At 37.4% G+C, this 23,694-nt stretch overlaps 1 protein-coding gene across 5 annotated transcripts in view; it reads left to right on the top strand.

Annotated features, from left to right (window-relative positions):
- Positions 1-451: 451 nt before the first annotated feature.
- col15a1a (collagen, type XV, alpha 1a) overlaps positions 452-23,694 on the top strand; it is a 98,904-nt gene continuing 75,661 nt past the window's right edge. For 4 of the 5 annotated variants that reach the window (XM_067378070.1, XM_067378069.1, XM_067378067.1 and 1 more), the window contains exons 1-2: positions 452-682; positions 785-861. In XM_067378070.1, coding sequence (XP_067234171.1) covers positions 654-682; positions 785-861 — 106 coding nt within the window. In that variant the 5' untranslated portion in view covers positions 452-653. The remainder of the gene's footprint in view (positions 683-784; positions 862-23,694) is intronic. The other variant, XM_067378068.1, reaches the window with a different exon arrangement.

The following is a 23,694-nucleotide window of genomic DNA, read 5'->3' as shown; positions in this document are numbered from 1 at the left end:
ACAGGCAAATTGACAGTCGAAGCGTGTTGTCACACTAAAGTAAGCAATTAAATATGTGCTATTTAATACTTTTGAAGCCAGTTTTAGTACAAAAAACTCAAAAAAATATTCATGAAACAGCAAAAAATGCAAGGTACCAAATACAAAAACATGCTTTATTGACCTTATAGTTGTGATCAGATCATGTGTGGAGATTTGCTCTCCATATATAGACTACATGAAGTATTTGGTGTAAGAAGGTCAATAAAGCACCTTGCATTTTGGGTGAAGTTAGTTCTGAAAAATTTTTTTTAAGAAGCTTTTGTGTATTTTTGGGACTACTTTGGCTTCTGGTCACACAAATACACATTATTCTGTCTCATGAAGCACATCATCTATATAGACTGCAGTCCAGCAGAATCATGTGAAGAGGAGAGAGCATGAGATCACAGACGAACGGTGTGATGTTTGTTGAGGGATTTAAATCTGAATCAGTGGATGTGGAAGGTTGAGGAGGTGGGGTGCTGCTCCACGGCTCGTATTTCAGAGTTTGAGGGAGTCTGTTCGAACTGAGACTGCCTTTGTTCACGTGGAGCTGCTCTCAGTCCCGGTGGGTGTGCGGAGAGAGAGAGATACGAGTCTCTAACGGGACCGACACCTTCTGAACCCGAGACATGGCTCGCGCAAGAGTTTCATCGCTCAGGTGAATGAACTTTCCTCCACTGCCATGTGCTTTCTGTATTTCATTCATTTCATTTTAAGAAACATCTGGCCTGAGCTCATCTTCATCTGTATTTCTGATCAGCAGAGTCTGGATCTGGAGGATCATTATTACTGTGAGCTGCTTCTGTCCTCCCGCGAGCGCCTTTTCCTTCGACTCAGGTATGGCACTTCATTAACACTGTGAGAAATTAAACCAGACCCATGGGTTATACAAATATATATATATAGCCTACGCTGCAGAAAATACAGTTAGTGGTGTATTAATGTCCGATTAATGAACGACTCGTTCTTTTGAGTCGGATCTTCTTAATGAATCTGTCGAACCGGTTGCAGTACCGATCTAGAATCGGTCTGAAACTCACTGCGAATGAATCGTGTCTTTTGAACCTGTCCTGTGGGAAGCCGAACATTTGTTTTATGGCAGAATTCTGCGTGTACAAGAGGATTAGGAAGAGCAGCTGAGAAATTTGACTGATTGGGCGAAAAGTAAAGGACTAATAGATTTGTTTGTGAGTTGATTGGATCTGTCCTACCGACGAAACGGAGATGATTTTATTAAGTGACAGCATTTTATTACGCGCAAAAAAAAATTGTGCATGTTTTTTTTTTTTTTTTCAACCGATGCAAATTAATTTTATTAGCCTACTGATGAATGAAATGGCTAATTATATTTAGTTTCTAAATGATTGTTTATATGAACTGAAACACATTTTGGGGGCAAAAACGCAACATGTGACTTTATACAACATTTTTTATTTAGGTGTTTTTGAGCCTGTGAACTGGATGACGTAATTGCGTCATGGCGTTAAATATCACTTTTTCGAAGCGATTCTTTGAGGCGAATTCGACTGAAAAATGTCAAACTTTAGGGGGCAACAAAAATGAAACCCTGTTCTGTTTCTGAGGTAATTTAAGTACTTTATCATTGTTTTCAACTTTTTTTGTATGAAGCCTCGCACATGACATGCAGGAAAAAAAGTAGTAAGCTAAATGTGTGCATGATTTACTAATTTTTTCCCTCGATTTACTAAATCGTGCGCACGATTTACTATTGTGTCCCCTCGATTTATAAATCATGCATGTGATTAAAAAATCGAGGGAACTAAATAGTAAATTGTGTGCATGATTTAGCAAATCGAGGGAATTAAATAGTAAATCAAGTGCATGATTTAGCAAATCAAGGGAATTAAATAGAAAATCGTGTGCATGATTTAGCAAATCGAGGGAACAAAATAGTAAATCAAGCATTAGTAAATCGAGCGCATGATTTAGCAAATCGAGGGAACAAAATAGTAAATCGTGTGCATGATTTAGCAAATCGAGGGAACAAAATAGTAAATCAAGCACACAATTTAGCAAATCGAGGGAACGAAATAGAAAATCGAGCACATAATTTAGCAAATTGAGGGAACGAAATAGTAAATCAAGCACACAATTTAGCAAATCAAGGGAACGAAATAATAAATCAAGCACACAATTTAGCAAATCGAGGGAACGAAATAGTAAATCAAGCACACAATTTAGCAAATCAAGGGAATGAAATAGTAAATCAAGCACACAATTTAGCAAATCGAGGGAACGAAATAGTAAATCGAGCACATGATTTAGCAAATCGAGGGAACGAAATAGTAAATCGAGCACATAATTTAGCAAATCGAGGGAACAAAATAGTAAATCGTTTGCATGATTTAGCAAATCGAGGGAACTAAATAGTAAATCATGCTCATGATTTAGCAAATCGAGGAAACGAAATAGTAAATCAAGCACACAATTTAGCAAATCGAGGGAACGAAATAGTAAATCGAGTGCATGATTTAGCAAATCGAGGGAACAAAATAGTAAATCAAGCACACAATTTAGCAAATCGAGGGAAAGAAATAGTAAATCGAGCGCATGATTTATCAAATCGAGGGAACGAAATAGTAAATCAAGCACACAATTTAGCAAATGGAAGGAACGAAATAGTAAATCAAGCACACAATTTAGCAAATTGAGGGAACTAAATAGTAAATCAAGCGCATGATTTAGCAAATCGAGGGAACGAAATAGTAAATCGTGTGCATGATTTAGCAAATCGAGGGAACGAAATAGTAAATCAGGCACAATTTAGCAAATCGAGGGAACAAAATAGTAAATCAAGCGCATGATTTAGCAAATCGAGGGAACGAAATAGTAAATCAAGCACACAATTTAGCAAATCAAGGGAACGAAATAGTAAATCAAGCACACAATTTAGCAAATCAAGGGAACGAAATAGTAAATCAAGCACACAATTTAGCAAATCGAGGGAAAGAAATAGTAAATCGAGCGCATGATTTATCAAATCGAGGGAACGAAATAGTAAATCGAGCACACAATTTAGCAAATCAAGGGAACGAAATAGTAAATCAAGCACACAATTTAGCAAATCAAGGGAACGAAATAGTAAATCAAGCACACAATTTAGCAAATCGAGGGAAAGAAATAGTAAATCGAGCGCATGATTTAGCAAATCAAGGGAACGAAATAGTAAATCAAGCACACAATTTAGCAAATCAAGGGAACGAAATAGTAAATCAAGCACACAATTTAGCAAATCGAGGGAAAGAAATAGTAAATCGAGCGCATGATTTAGCAAATCAAGGGAACGAAATAGTAAATCGAGCACACAATTTAGCAAATCAAGGGAACGAAATAGTAAATCAAGCACACAATTTAGCAAATCGAGGGAAAGAAATAGTAAATCGAGCGCATGATTTATCAAATCGAGGGAACGAAATAGTAAATCGAGCACACAATTTAGCAAATCAAGGGAACGAAATAGTAAATCAAGCACACAATTTAGCAAATCAAGGGAACGAAATAGTAAATCAAGCACACAATTTAGCAAATCGAGGGAAAGAAATAGTAAATCGAGCGCATGATTTAGCAAATCAAGGGAACGAAATAGTAAATCAAGCACACAATTTAGCAAATCAAGGGAACGAAATAGTAAATCAAGCACACAATTTAGCAAATCGAGGGAAAGAAATAGTAAATCGAGCGCATGATTTATCAAATCGAGGGAACGAAATAGTAAATCGAGCACACAATTTAGCAACTCGAGGGAAAGAAATAGTAAATCGAGTGCATGATTTAGCAAATCGAGGGAACGAAATAGTAAATCGAGCGCATGATTTAGCAAATTGAAGGAACGAAATAGTAAATCGAGTGCATGATTTAGCAAATCGAGGGAACGAAATAGTAAATCGAGCGCATGATTTAGCAAATCGAGGGAACGAAATAGTAAATCGTGTGCATGATTTAGCAAATCGAGGGAACGAAATAGTAAATCGAGCGCATGATTTATCAAATCGAGGGAATGAAATAGTAAATCAAGCACACAATTTAGCAAATCGAGGGAACGAAATAGTAAATCGAGCGCATGATTTAGCAAATCGAGGGAACAAAATAGTAAATCGAGCGCATGATTTAGCAAATCGAGGGAACAAAATAGTAAATCGAGCGCATGATTTATCAAATCGAGGGAACAAAATAGTAAATCGAGCGCATGATTTAGCAAATCGAGGGAACGAAATAGTAAATTGAGCGCATGATTTAGCAAATCGAGGGAACAAAATAGTAAATCATGCTCATGATTTAGCATATCGAGGGAACAAAATAGTAAATCGAGCGCATGATTTAGCAAATCGAGGAACAAAATAGTAAATCGAGCGCATGATTTAGCAAATCGAGGGAACAAAATAGTAAATCGGGCGCATGATTTAGCAAATCGAGGGAACAAAATAGTAAATCGAGCGCATGATTTATCAAATCTAGGGAATGAAATAGTAAATCAAGCACACAATTTAGCAAATCGAGGGAACGAAATAGTAAATCGAGCGCATGATTAAGCAAATCAAGGAAACAAAATAGTAAATCGTGTGCATGATTTAGCAAATCGAGGGAATGAAATAGTAAATCGAGCACAATTTAGCAAATCGAGGGAATGAAATAGTAAATCGAGCGCAATTTAGCAAATCGAGGGAACGAAATAGTAAATCAAGCACACAATTTAGCAAATCAAGGGAACGAAATAGTAAATCAAGCACACAATTTAGCAAATCGAGGGAAAGAAATAGTAAATCGAGCGCATGATTTAGCAAATCAAGGGAACGAAATAGTAAATCAAGCACACAATTTAGCAAATCAAGGGAACGAAATAGTAAATCAAGCACACAATTTAGCAAATCGAGGGAAAGAAATAGTAAATCGAGCGCATGATTTATCAAATTGAGGGAACGAAATAGTAAATCGAGCACACAATTTAGCAACTCGAGGGAAAGAAATAGTAAATCGAGTGCATGATTTAGCAAATCGAGGGAACGAAATAGTAAATCGAGCGCATGATTTAGCAAATTGAAGGAACGAAATAGTAAATCGAGTGCATGATTTAGCAAATCGAGGGAACGAAATAGTAAATCGAGCGCATGATTTAGCAAATCGAGGGAACGAAATAGTAAATCGTGTGCATGATTTAGCAAATCGAGGGAACGAAATAGTAAATCGAGCGCATGATTTATCAAATCGAGGGAATAAAATAGTAAATCAAGCACACAATTTAGCAAATCGAGGGAACGAAATAGTAAATCGAGCGCATGATTTAGCAAATCGAGGGAACAAAATAGTAAATCGAGCGCATGATTTAGCAAATCGAGGGAACAAAATAGTAAATCGAGCGCATGATTTATCAAATCGAGGGAACAAAATAGTAAATCGAGCGCATGATTTAGCAAATCGAGGGAACGAAATAGTAAATCGAGCGCATGATTTAGCAAATCGAGGGAACAAAATAGTAAATCATGCTCATGATTTAGCATATCGAGGGAACAAAATAGTAAATCGAGCGCATGATTTAGCAAATCGAGGAACAAAATAGTAAATCGAGCGCATGATTTAGCAAATCGAGGGAACAAAATAGTAAATCGGGCGCATGATTTAGCAAATCGAGGGAACGAAATAGTAAATCGAGCGCATGATTTATCAAATCTAGGGAATGAAATAGTAAATCAAGCACACAATTTAGCAAATCGAGGGAACGAAATAGTAAATCGAGCGCATGATTAAGCAAATCAAGGAAACAAAATAGTAAATCGTGTGCATGATTTAGCAAATCGAGGGAATGAAATAGTAAATCGAGCACAATTTAGCAAATCGAGGGAATGAAATAGTAAATCAAGCACACAATTTAGCAAATCGAGGGAAAGAAATAGTAAATCGAGCGCATGATTTATCAAATCGAGGGAACAAAATAGTAAATCAAGCACACAATTTAGCAAATCGAGGGAAAGAAATAGTAAATCGAGCGCATGATTTATCAAATCGAGGGAACGAAATAGTAAATCAAGCACACAATTTAGCAAATGGAAGGAACGAAATAGTAAATCAAGCACACAATTTAGCAAATTGAGGGAACTAAATAGTAAATCAAGCGCATGATTTAGCAAATCGAGGGAACGAAATAGTAAATCGAGCGCATGATTTAGCAAATCGAGGGAACAAAATAGTAAATCGAGCGCATGATTTAGCAAATCGAGGGAACAAAATAGTAAATCGAGCGCATGATTTATCAAATCGAGGGAACAAAATAGTAAATCGAGCGCATGATTTAGCAAATCGAGGGAACGAAATAGTAAATCGAGCGCATGATTTAGCAAATCGAGGGAACAAAATAGTAAATCATGCTCATGATTTAGCATATCGAGGGAACAAAATAGTAAATCGAGCGCATGATTTAGCAAATCGAGGAACAAAATAGTAAATCGAGCGCATGATTTAGCAAATCGAGGGAACAAAATAGTAAATCGGGCGCATGATTTAGCAAATCGAGGGAACGAAATAGTAAATCGAGCGCATGATTTATCAAATCTAGGGAATGAAATAGTAAATCAAGCACACAATTTAGCAAATCGAGGGAACGAAATAGTAAATCGAGCGCATGATTAAGCAAATCAAGGAAACAAAATAGTAAATCGTGTGCATGATTTAGCAAATCGAGGGAATGAAATAGTAAATCGAGCACAATTTAGCAAATCGAGGGAATGAAATAGTAAATCAAGCACACAATTTAGCAAATCGAGGGAAAGAAATAGTAAATCGAGCGCATGATTTATCAAATCGAGGGAACAAAATAGTAAATCAAGCACAAAATTTAGCAAATCGAGGGAAAGAAATATTAAATCGAGCGCATGATTTATAAAAGCGAGGGAACGAAATAGTAAATCAAGCACACAATTTAGCAAATGGAAGGAACGAAATAGTAAATCAAGCACACAATTTAGCAAATTGAGGGAACTAAATAGTAAATCAAGCGCATGATTTAGCAAATCGAGGGAACGAAATAGTAAATCGTGTGCATGATTTAGCAAATCGAGGGAACGAAATAGTAAATCAGGCACAATTTAGCAAATCGAGGGAACAAAATAGTAAATCAAGCGCATGATTTAGCAAATCGAGGGAACGAAATAGTAAATCAAGCACACAATTTAGCAAATCGAGGGAACAAAATAGTAAATCAAGCATTAGTAAATCGAGCGCATGATTTAGCAAATCGAGGGAACAAAATAGTAAATCGTGTGCATGATTTAGCAAATCGAGGGAACAAAATAGTAAATCAAGCACACAATTTAGCAAATCGAGGGAACGAAATAGAAAATCGAGCACATAATTTAGCAAATTGAGGGAACGAAATAGTAAATCAAGCACACAATTTAGCAAATCAAGGGAACGAAATAATAAATCAAGCACACAATTTAGCAAATCGAGGGAACGAAATAGTAAATCAAGCACACAATTTAGCAAATCAAGGGAATGAAATAGTAAATCAAGCACACAATTTAGCAAATCGAGGGAACGAAATAGTAAATCGAGCACATGATTTAGCAAATCGAGGGAACGAAATAGTAAATCGAGCACATAATTTAGCAAATCGAGGGAACAAAATAGTAAATCGTTTGCATGATTTAGCAAATCGAGGGAACTAAATAGTAAATCATGCTCATGATTTAGCAAATCGAGGGAACGAAATAGTAAATCAAGCACACAATTTAGCAAATCGAGGGAACGAAATAGTAAATCGAGTGCATGATTTAGCAAATCGAGGGAACAAAATAGTAAATCAAGCACACAATTTAGCAAATCGAGGGAAAGAAATAGTAAATCGAGCGCATGATTTATCAAATCGAGGGAACGAAATAGTAAATCAAGCACACAATTTAGCAAATGGAAGGAACGAAATAGTAAATCAAGCACACAATTTAGCAAATTGAGGGAACTAAATAGTAAATCAAGCGCATGATTTAGCAAATCGAGGGAACGAAATAGTAAATCGTGTGCATGATTTAGCAAATCGAGGGAACGAAATAGTAAATCAGGCACAATTTAGCAAATCGAGGGAACAAAATAGTAAATCAAGCGCATGATTTAGCAAATCGAGGGAACGAAATAGTAAATCAAGCACACAATTTAGCAAATCAAGGGAACGAAATAGTAAATCAAGCACACAATTTAGCAAATCAAGGGAACGAAATAGTAAATCAAGCACACAATTTAGCAAATCGAGGGAAAGAAATAGTAAATCGAGCGCATGATTTATCAAATCGAGGGAACGAAATAGTAAATCGAGCACACAATTTAGCAAATCAAGGGAACGAAATAGTAAATCAAGCACACAATTTAGCAAATCAAGGGAACGAAATAGTAAATCAAGCACACAATTTAGCAAATCGAGGGAAAGAAATAGTAAATCGAGCGCATGATTTAGCAAATCAAGGGAACGAAATAGTAAATCAAGCACACAATTTAGCAAATCAAGGGAACGAAATAGTAAATCAAGCACACAATTTAGCAAATCGAGGGAAAGAAATAGTAAATCGAGCGCATGATTTAGCAAATCAAGGGAACGAAATAGTAAATCGAGCACACAATTTAGCAAATCAAGGGAACGAAATAGTAAATCAAGCACACAATTTAGCAAATCGAGGGAAAGAAATAGTAAATCGAGCGCATGATTTATCAAATCGAGGGAACGAAATAGTAAATCGAGCACACAATTTAGCAAATCAAGGGAACGAAATAGTAAATCAAGCACACAATTTAGCAAATCAAGGGAACGAAATAGTAAATCAAGCACACAATTTAGCAAATCGAGGGAAAGAAATAGTAAATCGAGCGCATGATTTAGCAAATCAAGGGAACGAAATAGTAAATCAAGCACACAATTTAGCAAATCAAGGGAACGAAATAGTAAATCAAGCACACAATTTAGCAAATCGAGGGAAAGAAATAGTAAATCGAGCGCATGATTTATCAAATCGAGGGAACGAAATAGTAAATCGAGCACACAATTTAGCAACTCGAGGGAAAGAAATAGTAAATCGAGTGCATGATTTAGCAAATCGAGGGAACGAAATAGTAAATCGAGCGCATGATTTAGCAAATTGAAGGAACGAAATAGTAAATCGAGTGCATGATTTAGCAAATCGAGGGAACGAAATAGTAAATCGAGCGCATGATTTAGCAAATCGAGGGAACGAAATAGTAAATCGTGTGCATGATTTAGCAAATCGAGGGAACGAAATAGTAAATCGAGCGCATGATTTATCAAATCGAGGGAATGAAATAGTAAATCAAGCACACAATTTAGCAAATCGAGGGAACGAAATAGTAAATCGAGCGCATGATTTAGCAAATCGAGGGAACAAAATAGTAAATCGAGCGCATGATTTAGCAAATCGAGGGAACAAAATAGTAAATCGAGCGCATGATTTATCAAATCGAGGGAACAAAATAGTAAATCGAGCGCATGATTTAGCAAATCGAGGGAACGAAATAGTAAATTGAGCGCATGATTTAGCAAATCGAGGGAACAAAATAGTAAATCATGCTCATGATTTAGCATATCGAGGGAACAAAATAGTAAATCGAGCGCATGATTTAGCAAATCGAGGAACAAAATAGTAAATCGAGCGCATGATTTAGCAAATCGAGGGAACAAAATAGTAAATCGGGCGCATGATTTAGCAAATCGAGGGAACAAAATAGTAAATCGAGCGCATGATTTATCAAATCTAGGGAATGAAATAGTAAATCAAGCACACAATTTAGCAAATCGAGGGAACGAAATAGTAAATCGAGCGCATGATTAAGCAAATCAAGGAAACAAAATAGTAAATCGTGTGCATGATTTAGCAAATCGAGGGAATGAAATAGTAAATCGAGCACAATTTAGCAAATCGAGGGAATGAAATAGTAAATCGAGCGCAATTTAGCAAATCGAGGGAACGAAATAGTAAATCAAGCACACAATTTAGCAAATCAAGGGAACGAAATAGTAAATCAAGCACACAATTTAGCAAATCGAGGGAAAGAAATAGTAAATCGAGCGCATGATTTAGCAAATCAAGGGAACGAAATAGTAAATCAAGCACACAATTTAGCAAATCAAGGGAACGAAATAGTAAATCAAGCACACAATTTAGCAAATCGAGGGAAAGAAATAGTAAATCGAGCGCATGATTTATCAAATTGAGGGAACGAAATAGTAAATCGAGCACACAATTTAGCAACTCGAGGGAAAGAAATAGTAAATCGAGTGCATGATTTAGCAAATCGAGGGAACGAAATAGTAAATCGAGCGCATGATTTAGCAAATTGAAGGAACGAAATAGTAAATCGAGTGCATGATTTAGCAAATCGAGGGAACGAAATAGTAAATCGAGCGCATGATTTAGCAAATCGAGGGAACGAAATAGTAAATCGTGTGCATGATTTAGCAAATCGAGGGAACGAAATAGTAAATCGAGCGCATGATTTATCAAATCGAGGGAATAAAATAGTAAATCAAGCACACAATTTAGCAAATCGAGGGAACGAAATAGTAAATCGAGCGCATGATTTAGCAAATCGAGGGAACAAAATAGTAAATCGAGCGCATGATTTAGCAAATCGAGGGAACAAAATAGTAAATCGAGCGCATGATTTAGCAAATCGAGGGAACAAAATAGTAAATCGAGCGCATGATTTAGCAAATCGAGGGAACGAAATAGTAAATCGAGCGCATGATTTAGCAAATCGAGGGAACAAAATAGTAAATCATGCTCATGATTTAGCATATCGAGGGAACAAAATAGTAAATCGAGCGCATGATTTAGCAAATCGAGGAACAAAATAGTAAATCGAGCGCATGATTTAGCAAATCGAGGGAACAAAATAGTAAATCGGGCGCATGATTTAGCAAATCGAGGGAACGAAATAGTAAATCGAGCGCATGATTTATCAAATCTAGGGAATGAAATAGTAAATCAAGCACACAATTTAGCAAATCGAGGGAACGAAATAGTAAATCGAGCGCATGATTAAGCAAATCAAGGAAACAAAATAGTAAATCGTGTGCATGATTTAGCAAATCGAGGGAATGAAATAGTAAATCGAGCACAATTTAGCAAATCGAGGGAATGAAATAGTAAATCGAGCGCAATTTAGCAAATCGAGGGAATGAAATAGTAAATCGCGACCATGATTTATCAAATTGAGGGAACGAAATTGTAAATCAAGCACACGATTTACTTTTTTTCTTGCACATCATATGAGGAGCTCCATATTTTTGCAATGGAATGATTCTGTTAATGTAAACTTTAATCAAATCTACAATTAAGATTCATATCAAATCAATGTTTTGTACATGTACTTTGTAAGTAGCTGTGTAGTAGCCTAATTAAAAACCAAACCCCTTCAGGGTGATACCAGACCCATAATCCCTCATTACAGACAGGCTGTTTCTCTGTATTTCTTGTTGGTGCAATGATTCATTATGATGTCCAGATGGATTTCTGTTCATTTTGTGCTATATAGTTTTTCTTTATTAGTTTTAAGGCACAATGACTCCATTACTGTATCCAGGTGAGGCTCATAGTTTTGTGAGGGAGCTCAAGGTCACAGAAGGTGCCATAGTGGGATAAACCCCCATTCTTTACCTCAATTACCCTCATAATGACAGATAGTTGGCACAGTTACTCTGTTGGGTCGAAACAGCAAGCAATTTGCCATTATGACAAGCGGCGAAGCCCAAGAAATCTTTCCCTAAGGATGACATCATGTCCACAAAAGCTATATTGTGTTCCATCTGTAAAATAATGCAGAGCTGTTCATTCTCACTCCAGATGGGACGTGTGCCAGAGGATTGCATTCTTGACCTTGGGTTATGTTCATGATGAACTTAATATGTTCTGAGGAATTGCTTGGCTTTAATAACTCTCTGCTTGGAAATCAGCTGATATTTGACACATTACACCAAATGCAGGCAAAAAGTGTGCACCTGAAAATGAAAATTCTGTCGTCACATTCACATTCAAAGCAATCAAAGTAATTTGGGTCCAATGTTGTTTTAGATCCCATTGCCTTTCATTGCATGGACAAAAATCATTGAAACATTCTCCAAAACACGGAATGAAATGAGTGTGAGTAAAAGATGACAAAAGTTTCATCTTTTGGTGAACTTTCCTTGTAAGAGCGTGGCGTGAGATTATGAGATTATATCTTTTGTGATTCGAATTTCACAAGAACTCCTGCAATATATAATGATAGATCATTGTGCAGAGCTCGGCCAGCAAACGGACTGATTTGGGACAAATATTTCCAGCCCCAGCTGTAAACACAAAGGAAATAGAGCTGTTGCCACAGAAACGACCCTTTTGAATGTATTGTAAGAGAAGCAGCTGCTTTTCTAATTCAAATGTTTGTTTGATGCACAAACTTCACATCTTAAACAGCGATTGGCCTCTTGCTCTAGGTCTCTTGCTGTGTCCAGAGTTTTCATTGGCTGCTTGACTTCTCTTGTTTAATGTGCCAGTTAAATGTAATAGAGTACTGAAAATGCTGGGTTAAAAACAAAACAACCCAAGTTGGGTTGAAAATGGACAAACCCAGCAGTTAGGCAAACATTTAACCCATTCACTGGGTTTGTCCATTTTCAACCCAACCTGGGTTTGCTTTAACCCAGCATTTTTTAGAGTGTAGAATCTACCTGGATTCAAAAACCTTTTCCCACTGAATTTCCCTCAAGAGGTCTTTATATCACTCTGACCCAACTTTAGCCTGGCTCAATGCACATGGAGATGCAAATGGAGAGTTTTAGTCGTGTTCTCCAGGGCTTTGATTTCCTGTAGTTTTGGTTCCTCTGTTCTTGTTTAGTTTGTATTACAGTTACTTATCTCCTTAACTTCAGAATCGGCCCTAGTGTGGATGCTGACAGCTTGTATTAACCGCAGGAATGGAGGCCAACCTTATGTAATGGATCCAACTGTTGAAGAATTGTCTTAAAACATTCAAAACCTTGCCCCACTCTCAGAAAACAAACCCGAGATCTCGAGACTCTCGACTGCTTTTCCACCGAAGCTGTTCAGTCCTAGACTGAAGACCTCCTGGGAAAACTACTGTACTGTAAAAGGCAACATCTTTTTGAATGAGATGTTCATTTGAGGTTCAGGTTTTTGAAGTTCTTTATGAGTTTAACCTTGACGTCCTGACCAGATGTCCTACATTGGCTTTTATATGTCATGGCCTCCTAATGTCAATGAGGGGTTTATTCTCTTAAAAATTGGATTTTTTGCAGCGATGCCATAGAAGAACCATTTTCAGTTCTTAAAAGAACCATGTTTTTCTTAGTTCAAAGGACGTTTTAATAATCTGAAGAAGCTTTTTCCACTATAAAGAAGCATTCGTGCAATGGAAAGATTTCAAGGATGTTAAAGGTTCTTCATGGAGCCTTTTTAAGAGTGTATTAGCTGTACAGTATCCAGGAAAAGTTATTAAGACCAATAATAAAGCAGTCTAATTTAGGGGTCGACCGATATGTGTTTTTCAGGGCTGATGCTGATACCGATTATTACAGATCAAGTAGACTGATAACCGATGTTTTGAACCGATATGGTGTAAAAATGAAAATCAATGTCAAAATTAAGAATAACAAGGGCTCTGACTTTTAAACATATCTTTAATTCTGAGAACTGTTAATAATAACATTAATAATAATAACATTAAAAGTGCTGCAGCATTCTGTAAACGTTTTGTAAAATTTAAAGAAGTAAACAACAACAAGCAACAAATTAGTTCCAAAAGAGCTGGCTGCATCAGAGCCAAACAGAGCATTTCAAAATTAAATTATTTTATCGGCAAATCAGTTTTAAAAATTACCGATAACCATAAAAATGCTTAATATCGGCACCGATAATCGGTCAACCCCTTGTCTAATTGTCTAACCTTTAATTTGTTGATTATACACTGAAAATGCTGGGTTAAAACAGCCCAAGTTGGGTTGAAATTGGACAAACCCAGTGATTGGGTTGTTTTTTACCCAGTGGTTGGGTTAAATGTTCACCCAACCTGCTGGGTAGTTTTATTTAACTCAACTATTGTTTAAAAATTACTGTATTGTTGCTTAAAATGAACCCAAAGTATGTTGGAATTTAACATTTTTTAATATGTTTAATAAATGAGCATATATTAATAAGTTTAATGAATAATAATTAAACAATAAACATTTATTAAATTGCATAGCTTTTAATTATTATTGTTGCCTCTAGTAATTATGTGTCTGATGTTTAATTTCCAACATATTTAAGTCACGACATAGTCATTTTTAAACAATAGTTGAGTTAAATAAAACTACCGAGCAGGTTGGGCAAACATTAAACCCAACTGCTGGGTTAAAACAACCCATTTTCTGGGTTTGTCCACTTTCAACCCAACTTGTTTAAATTCTAGCTGTCATTTCCTGAAGTCTGTCATGCAATCACATTTCTTTAGGGTTTCTTGACAGGATCTCTCGCTGATTTAATGAGGTAAAGTAATTAGCCGGCTAAACCATATCATAAAAATGACTTCCTCCTATTCTTTGGCTTTACGCTCTTCCTTAGACATTTTGAGAAGATAGAGATCGCCATTTGTGAGTAGAACAGAATCAAGTGTCTGAATTTTTCCAATTAAGAGATCAAATAATTAAACCCAGCTGCCTGACAGCCTTTCTTCCTCTCTTTTATAATGTGAAGACCAATACTATTTGGACACTACCATGAATATTTAGATTTTCCTTCATATAATCTGTAGCGATGTTTGTCTGGGTGTGTATGTGGCGTTCAGTCAGATGTGTGTTGCATAATGTAGCTGCTGTAAGGGAATGTTTTATGACGCTGTGTTATGTGAAAGGTTCGGATTGACGGCGTGAGGAGATTTTTCTTCTTCCACTCTGACACGTCTGCCTCCAATTTCTGGAAAATATTAGGCGACGGATAAAACTCCATCAAAGGAAATGTGCAACAGTGTCCAAACAAGAATGGTAAAAGACGTCTCATCCTTTCCCTCACTGGCTGGAGACCTGAGAGTCAGTGCTGGAAGAGAGAGACAGTGGCATGGTCTACTGGTTTATTGGCTGTTTAAACATGAGAGACTCAGTCAAAGAACAGCATCCAGAACGGGGTGACCGTATTTAGCTGAGATATGTTTAAGGCCACTGTGAAGAAGTTTTAATGATGCCTGTTTATCATCTGTCGCTGAGCAATCCAAGCTGTCCTTCCTGAGAGGCCTGTGCCATCTCTAGTATGCTTCGTATCAACACACACAAGCTGTTGCGGCTCGCTGGACCCATTCCTAGGACAAATAGGCTGCTGTTGTGTACATCACAGTGTAGATATAGCAAGTGGACTTCACAACAAGCATATATATTATAAACCATCCTCCCCATTCACATATAGATACACTTGATCTATGACATACAGTATTTAAGCTCTCATTTCTCCAAAAAGCATGAAAAGATCTTTAAAATAGATGATGGAGAGTGTTTGTACTCCTTTTCCTATTATGTCATGACAACAGGAATGTTCCCCGGGATGAGGAATATTTTTGCCATCCGGGCAGGAATGAAGGCAGAGCACGGATGAAATGTCCATGAGACACAAACCAAAACAGGAAAGCATGACTGGATAGTTCCATGGCCTTGATGACACATCACAGCATTAGAAAAACACATTCCCATTGTTTGCTTTCGACATATAGCTGTCTGAGTAAATGGAGCAGCCCTACTGATCTTTGACCTTTGGAAAATATAGATAAACCCTAAAAAATGCTTAAAAACAACCCAAGTTGGGTTGAAAATGGACAAACCCAGCGATTGGGAAATGTTTGCCCAATGTAATGGGCAGTTTTATTTAACCCAACTATTGTTAAAAAAATTACTATATGGCTGGCTTAAAATGAACCCAAAATAGGTTAGAAATTAAACATAATTACTAGAGGCAACAATAATAATCAAAAGGTGAACATTTATTAATAAGCATTTTAACAATTAAAACAACCCATTCGCCAGTTTAAAAACAACCCAATCGCTGGGTTAAAAGAACCCATTCGCTGAGTTATATTGACCCATTTGCTGAGTTAAAACAACCCATTCGCTGGGTTAAAACAACCCATTCGCTGAGTTAAAACAACCCATTCGCTGAGTTATATTGACCCATTCACTGGGTTAAAATGACCCATTCGCTGAGTTATATTGACCCATTCGCTGGGTTAAAACAACCCATTCGCTGAGTTATATTGACCCATTCGCTGGGTTAAAATGACCCATTCGCTGAGTTATATTGACCCATTCACTGGGTTAAAACAACCCAATCACTGAGTTATATTGACCCATTCACTGGGTTAAAACAACCCAATCACTGGGTTAAAACAACCCATTCACTGAGTTAAAATAACCCATTCGCTGGGTTAAAAAAACCCATTCGCTGAGTTATATTGACCCATTTGCCAGTTTAAAACAACCCAATCGCTGGGTTAAAAGAACCCATTCGCTGAGTTATATTGACCCATTCGCTGGGTTAAAATGACCCATTCGCTGAGTTATATTGACCCATTCACTGGGTTAAAACAACCCAATCACTGGGTTAAAACAACTCATTCACTGAGTTAAAATAACCCATTCGCTGGGTTAAAAAAACCCATTCGCTGAGTTATATTGACCCATTTGCCAGTTTAAAACAACCCAATCGCTGGGTTAAAAGAACCCATTCGCTGAGTTATATTGACCCATTCGCTGGGTTAAAATGACCCATTCGCTGAGTTATATTGACCCATTCACCGGGTTAAAACAACCCAATCGCTGGGTTAAAATAACCCATTCGCTGGGTTAAAACAACCCATTCGCTGAGTTATACTGACCCATTCGCTTGGGTTGTTTTTAACCCAACATTTTTTAGAGTTTAGGTGAATACATGTTTTTGTTGTTGTCTTATGAGTTTTTAAAGAGAGACGTTGTTTGAAAGACACTGTATAGATGCTATTTTTCAGTAGAATACTTCTTAGCTATTAAATGTAATGCTCCTTTGTATCTGGTTATTCAAGGCATCATTCTTTATTTAGCCTCTTTTGACTTGCATTTATCGCTCTTAAAAGGTTGACTGTTCAGTAAAACACTCACTAGGCTGGACTTTCATGACTCAGACACCAAGATGATTGAGTGTAGAGGTTTTCAGAGAGCATGAGAGACACTGTTTATTTCAACCCAGACGCACTGGAAAAACGTGCCTGTGGCGAAATGATATTTCATTACTTCTTGCACGTTTCATTACACTTTCAAAGTGAAACAGGTGAATGTGAATCTGGCAACACTGTATTATGTTGGTTGTTGTATCATGGCAGTTCAGAAATGAAATGTCTGGTGAAAGCCGCTAAAAAGATTAATGCATTGCATTAAACCAGACAGATGTTAACAAAAGCAAACATGCAATAAAAACACAACCATTTCAGTTGATTCTGCAAGTCATGTTTCACAGGACTCGCACCCGAGCGATTCACATCACAAGAGCAATGCTGTATCAGGTGAGCGACCAAGCAAATTTATTTAGTCAGAAAAGCCAAATGGAGCTGCTTATGCAGTTTACAAATCATGCATTTTGTCTGTGGGGAACTGATTGGATGGTTGTGGTGCTCCACCCTCATCATCAGAGAAGAGAAGAGATGCTGCAAGAGGGAGGAGAAGATATTCTGATTCAAGATGCGGAATATTAATTTAAAATTTATTTATATTATAATGATGATGAACAATATTCCATATAAAAACATACAAACAATAATTGTACATTTTGATTTCATGAGGACTTTGAACTCTGTTGGTTGCTACGTATGGAATACATAACTTGTTGTGTAACTTTTTGTATAGTGAGTCAGAAATGAGTCAGTGGAAATTTCTCCTCAGCTCTGGACAATAGGAGGTCTAGTGGAGTAAATGTTTTTAACATTGCCAACAAAGACAGGATATGACCTTCCTGCCTTCAAATGTATAGCCATACAGCTTCACAGCAACACTGGCAAAATGCAATAAAAGTTGACATTTATAGAGTTGTTACATGAAGGAAGTGAAATCGGTGACAGGGAATGTTCAATGATACTGTGAACAGATGCATCAATGAGCTCCTACTACTTTTAATTTCCTGTTTAAAATGTATTTGATGGTGAATATTGAAGGTTTCTGACGCAGTCATTCAGTGTTCAAAGCCAAGTTACATTAGTAAAAGTATATTTTTGCGTGTCAGACTTGTGAAATACCAACACGATCTCCTGACAATATTACGTTTTGATGAATTGGTGGCTAATTCGCGCAAATTCATATTGCATATTCAATGCCGGAGCTCTTTAAAGTAGGATGGACTCTGATTGGCTGTCAGTGTTTTTATCATTTATCAGCTGGAAGAAATTGTTCTGAAAGTGATTCCAACGATATTGTTTCACTGTTTCGTTATCGTTATTGTGGACTCTTTCATATATTCTTTGACATTTAGAAAGATTTTTAGAATTATATTTGTATCGTTATTAGTGTTGTCAAAAGTACCGACCACCAAGATGGTACTAAATTTAAAAAAAATATATGATGCTTTGAGCGCTGTTGAGTGGATTCGTATACACCTCTGATTGGCCACTGTGTTCACGCACTCATCAGATATGTCTGCGATTGGCTTTGATCAGCATAAGCTCATATTCTGGCTCTTTGGACACAGAGCGAACACCTGCTGTCTTGTAAAGTGTCAAAATGTTAGACACTCAGACGATTTGCAGCTGCATCACATTTCTAAGGTACAACATCACTGTAATGCATGTCGCCTTCCCACAAACACAACATCATTGGCTGGCTGATTGTCCTGACCCAGCTCCAGCTGCAGTTTTCTCCTCCAAACCTCTCACTCCAAACCCAAACAGATCTGCTAATCACAGCTTTCCTGCTGTCTTGATTAGAGTGTTAAAAGCTTAATGGAGGAAGCCACTATTGGCATTTAAGATAAGGTACATTTCTTTTGTGTAGAACAGACTGTCTACACCAAACACAAAACGCGCCAGAAGTAACATGCAGTCAGATGCAAAACTGATTTATATACACATCACATAAAGAAAAGTCTTGCAAGGGCAGCTTAAAAATCTCATTATCACATCCTTCATTCGTGAGGTAAAATGCATACCAGCCAACATCATAAAATCTACACAGCAGGGATTCATTCAGCGTGTTTTTTAGTGGCTCTGCTGCGATGTGTGTTCAATAGATTACCTCAGACTGGGGGAAGTTTACGCTGTCCTCAGTCCTTCTCGGCTTCATTGCTGAGATGATGTCCGATTGGTTAATTCAAACATTCAAAGGCCACTCCGGTATTTAGGACTTCCTCTGTTGAGGTCAATAACCCAGTGGAAATGTCTGTCAGTTCATAATTGTCGAGGATTTAATGTGCATGGAACAACACTCCAGCATGCAATGTTAATGACATTGTTTACAACACTTCGTCTCCTGCGAGAGCAAATCTACATTTACTCCTGGGGATGAAAACTGTTTTATTGAGCTGACGACATGGATGTGAATTATTCTGACTAAGAGCTTGATTTGTTGGACATTCAAAAGTTTGGGTTTGGTTAGATTTGGCAATGTTTCTCTCTGCTTAGCAAAGCTGCATTTATTTGACTGATCAAAAATACAGTAAAATCAGTGAAATATTATTCCAATGAAAAATAGCAGTTTTCTAAGTGAATATATTATAAAATGTAATTTATTCCTGTGATCAATGCTGAATTTACATTTATTCATTTAGCAGATGCTTTTATCCAAATCGACTTACAAATGAGAACAATAAATCAACAAGAGGGCAAATGCTTTGTCAGGCTTTGTCAAACAAAAAAATAGAGAAGCAACATAAATAAAGTAAGTGCTAATATTAACAGGTCAAGTGTTGAGGAAAAAGATGTCTTTTAGCTGTTTTTTGAAGACTCAGCTGCTCGGGATGAGTTAGGCAGGTCGTTCCACCAGCAGGGAATGATTTTATGCCTCTCTGGGATGGCACCACAAGGCGCCGTTCACTTGCAGAACAAGGAGTTGTTGTATCGAATGCTCCGATAGGAAGGGTCTGATCTTCTGAATGTTGTATAAGGCAAATCTGCAGGACCGGGCAGTTGTAGCAATGTGGTCTGTGAAGCTTAATTGATCATCAATCACAGCTCCAAGATTCATTACTGTCCTGGAAGGAGTTATAGATGACGAACTTAGCTGAATGGAGAAGTTGTGATGAAGTGTTGGGTTGGCTGAGACCACAAGCAGTTCTGCTTCGCAAGGTTGAGTTGAAGGTGGTGGTCCTTCTGTCAGGCAGGTTGAGATGCGAGCAGCTACTGTTGGATCATGTGGCTGGATAGCAGTGATAGGCAAAGCCTTGTTTCTTAATGACAGATCCTTGTGATTTCATGTAGATGGAGAAGAAAAGCGGTCCAAGCACTGAGCCCTGGGGTACACCAGTAGCTAGATGTTGCGAATTAGACACTCCATGACACCTAAATGAGAGGAAATTTCTGAGATGCCCTTCGTCATGAGGTTTGACAGGAGAATCTGGTGGTTAACTGTGTCAAACCAGCAGACCGATCCAGCAAGATTAGTACTGAGGATTTGTAAGCTCTTGCCAGTCTCAGAGTTACAATAACTGAGAGCCAGCACTATGAGTTACAGTATTACATAAAAGCTCATGGTTTATTTGAGTTGTTTTCCATCCAAACTGAGAGTCATGTATATGATATATGATTTGAGCCTTTTTCAAAACAACAACTGGAAAAATATGATTAATGAAAAGAAAACATGCTTGTAGCAGCAAATCAGAATTGACTGTAATTTCACATTATTCTCAAATTCAAACCTCAGAAAAGTAAAGCTATCATATAAATAAGTTTGAAAACAACTTTATTGCTTATAGTTGATCCATCAGTGATCCATTGGTTCTCAAGACAAGCCTGGATGGCAAAGGGTGATGAAACCATACGCCTCTTCTTCGAGGTCCTCAGATCATCTGCACAGTTGCATCCTCGGGGGCATTTTTGCTTATTCGGAGCCGACATGCTGTTGGTGGCCCTATAAAAGTAAAAAAGACACTAGCTCTTTCATAAGGAACTCTTTGGGCCTCTGGAACCTGAGACTAGAGGCCAACTCAAAGACAATTTTCCCAAAAGTTCCCAAGCATCTAGTCGAGGACATCAGATTAAGAGAAAGAGCAATAAAAGCTTCTGTAAGACTGAGAAAATGAATGGGCAGATTGCTTTCTAAGCACTTGAAATGTGCAATTTGTAATATGTAATAAATAAAATGTGCTGTTTTATGGTCATGCCCAGGCCATTTCATTTCCTAAATGTGTTTTCTTTAGTTTAAATAATTAAAAAGCTAATATGCTGAGTTTTATTGGGCTTAAATCGCTTCATGTCCAAAACGGCATATTAAATCCAGGGATTTATTTTTAGTTAAACTGAGCACACAGAGATTCCACTACTGGAAAAGCAGCAGTGTTTACTGTAAAGCTCTTGGCTGTATCCCAATGTTACATTGGCAAACGGCTGTATATTTGGTAACAGTGGCTGACAGCGGACCGGATGATCCCTCCATTCATCACATATCTCCGGCGGTGTGTTTGTGATGGCAGCAGAGGCTCTTACCCCACGCAGGGTTCAACACAGTTCGCTTATTTTCATTACTTTGAGTCACTTGCAGAGACGGTCAGATGATCCATTGTTTTTGTGCCATATAGGCTAATGATCATTTATCTCCATCAGTGTCCGACTCCGGTTTGAACAATGTAAGGCTGAACACTTTCGTCATTTTGGCTGCGTGAGATTCTCCAGCTTTGTTGTTGTTGAGCTGTTAAAGCTCCGCCCTCTTCTGGAAAGCGGAGCTCATTTGCATTTAAAGGGACACACACAAAAACGGCGTGTTTTTGCTCACGCCCAAATGGAGGCAAATTTGACAAGCTATAATAAATGATCTATGGGGGATTTTGAGCTGAAACTTGGGGACACCAGAGACTTATATTACATCTTCTGAAAGGAGCATAATAGGTCCACTTTAAATGTGACTTTAGAAGACTTTTATGATACATTTATGATACTTTTTAGTACTTTCATGTCCTTTTTGAAGCTTGAACACTTCAGTCCTCATTCACTTACATTGTATTGGAAGATATTTTGTCTCGTATGACACGTTTTATATACTATCCCTTTTATTTACTTTTTTTCCCTATGACTTCTTCTGGCAATGACGGTATTTCTCAAAACTCATAAAGTTTAGTGTTGCTTTTCAAACAGTATAGAAGAGATTAACGATTAAAGGAAGCAACACAAGCTTGGAGAAGCCGGTGAAAGCAAGTGTCATAAGGAGGATTTACTGGATTTAGAGCGAGGGGTAATCTGAGAAATGGAGAAAAGAGCCACAGTAGGGCTTTGTTTGATGCCGTTTGCTGAGTTCAGCTGGTTTTTGTGGTTGTTGTGATTAGTGAGCATGATATACTTTTCCTACAAGTATGATTTGAAATCATGCATCAAATCTCTTCCTCAAAAGAATTTGCCAAATTTGATGTTTTTTGCACTAGTCAAGATGAGAAACCAGGTGGCCTTTATAGCTAACACAGCTGATTTAACCAGCTAAGATTAACAAACTAAGTTGTTTTTCATTTGAAGATACTTAAACTGTGCAGATCCAGTGTTTTTTCCTGGAAACATCAGGGTGCAGAAGCAGAAAAATTCCCTTACGAAAAGCTAATGAAAAATGTTCTATGAGTTCCTGTTTCTATTTTTCCTGAAGTGTCTGTGCTGTAATGCCTCATATGTCATATATAACCAGAGAACTGCCACAAACCTGTCAAATGCTTTCCAGATCATTTGTAGACCCTCAGGTTTGGATTTGTACAGCTGGATTTTCTGATTTATATATGGATGCACACGTGGAGTTCAAACACAAGCTTAAGTTCATCAATCATCAAAGAGAAGCAATAGCAGGTCTCTCGTTAAATACTGAGCAATCAGATTTATGAGGCTAGAAAAGAAATTCTTATATATAATCATTTTATAATTAGATCACACTGTTTGAGTGCAATGTTTCAAACTCAATTTGTCATTTGGTAGAGCATGTCATGCTTATACCTTCGAGATGTTGCAGCGACTGTGTAAAGTCATAACATTTGGACCTTGTCATTCGCAAGTGCACTTAGCTGTAATGTGTAAAACCATAAAACTACAGATGTAGATGGAGCTTGTGATCTAGAGACAGACGCCTCCCTAAACAGTGCAAAAATGAATGTGATGTGGAAAATGAGGCTCATAGGATGCCATAGGCTTCGCAAGGCCTGTTTGTAATTGAGCAGTTCTTGGGAAACCCTCCCAACGCACTCAGGGATTGAAGAAATTTAATCACATGCAGCGCTCCAAGTTATTGCTCCTCCTTAAGCTAGAAAAGCCTTGTTCTTGTATGTGTGTGTGTGTGTGTAAATCTCCCGGCACAAGCAGATGTGTAAGTGGTTTACTGCTAAGTGTCCCTCAGTGGTGTGTAGTTTTCTCATTTCTGACTTTTCAGAAATTATAATCAGCTGTTGTTACACAGCTGGCACGAGAGAGACCTTTGGATGGTCGATAAATGGTCAATTGCTGATA

Source organism: Chanodichthys erythropterus, chromosome 23 (genome assembly GCF_024489055.1).
Source record: "Chanodichthys erythropterus isolate Z2021 chromosome 23, ASM2448905v1, whole genome shotgun sequence".
In the NCBI taxonomy this organism is placed as follows: Eukaryota; Metazoa; Chordata; class Actinopteri; order Cypriniformes; family Xenocyprididae; genus Chanodichthys; species Chanodichthys erythropterus.
The sequence above is the reverse complement of the archived record's forward strand: the minus strand, read 5'-3'. Positions and strand labels throughout refer to the sequence as shown.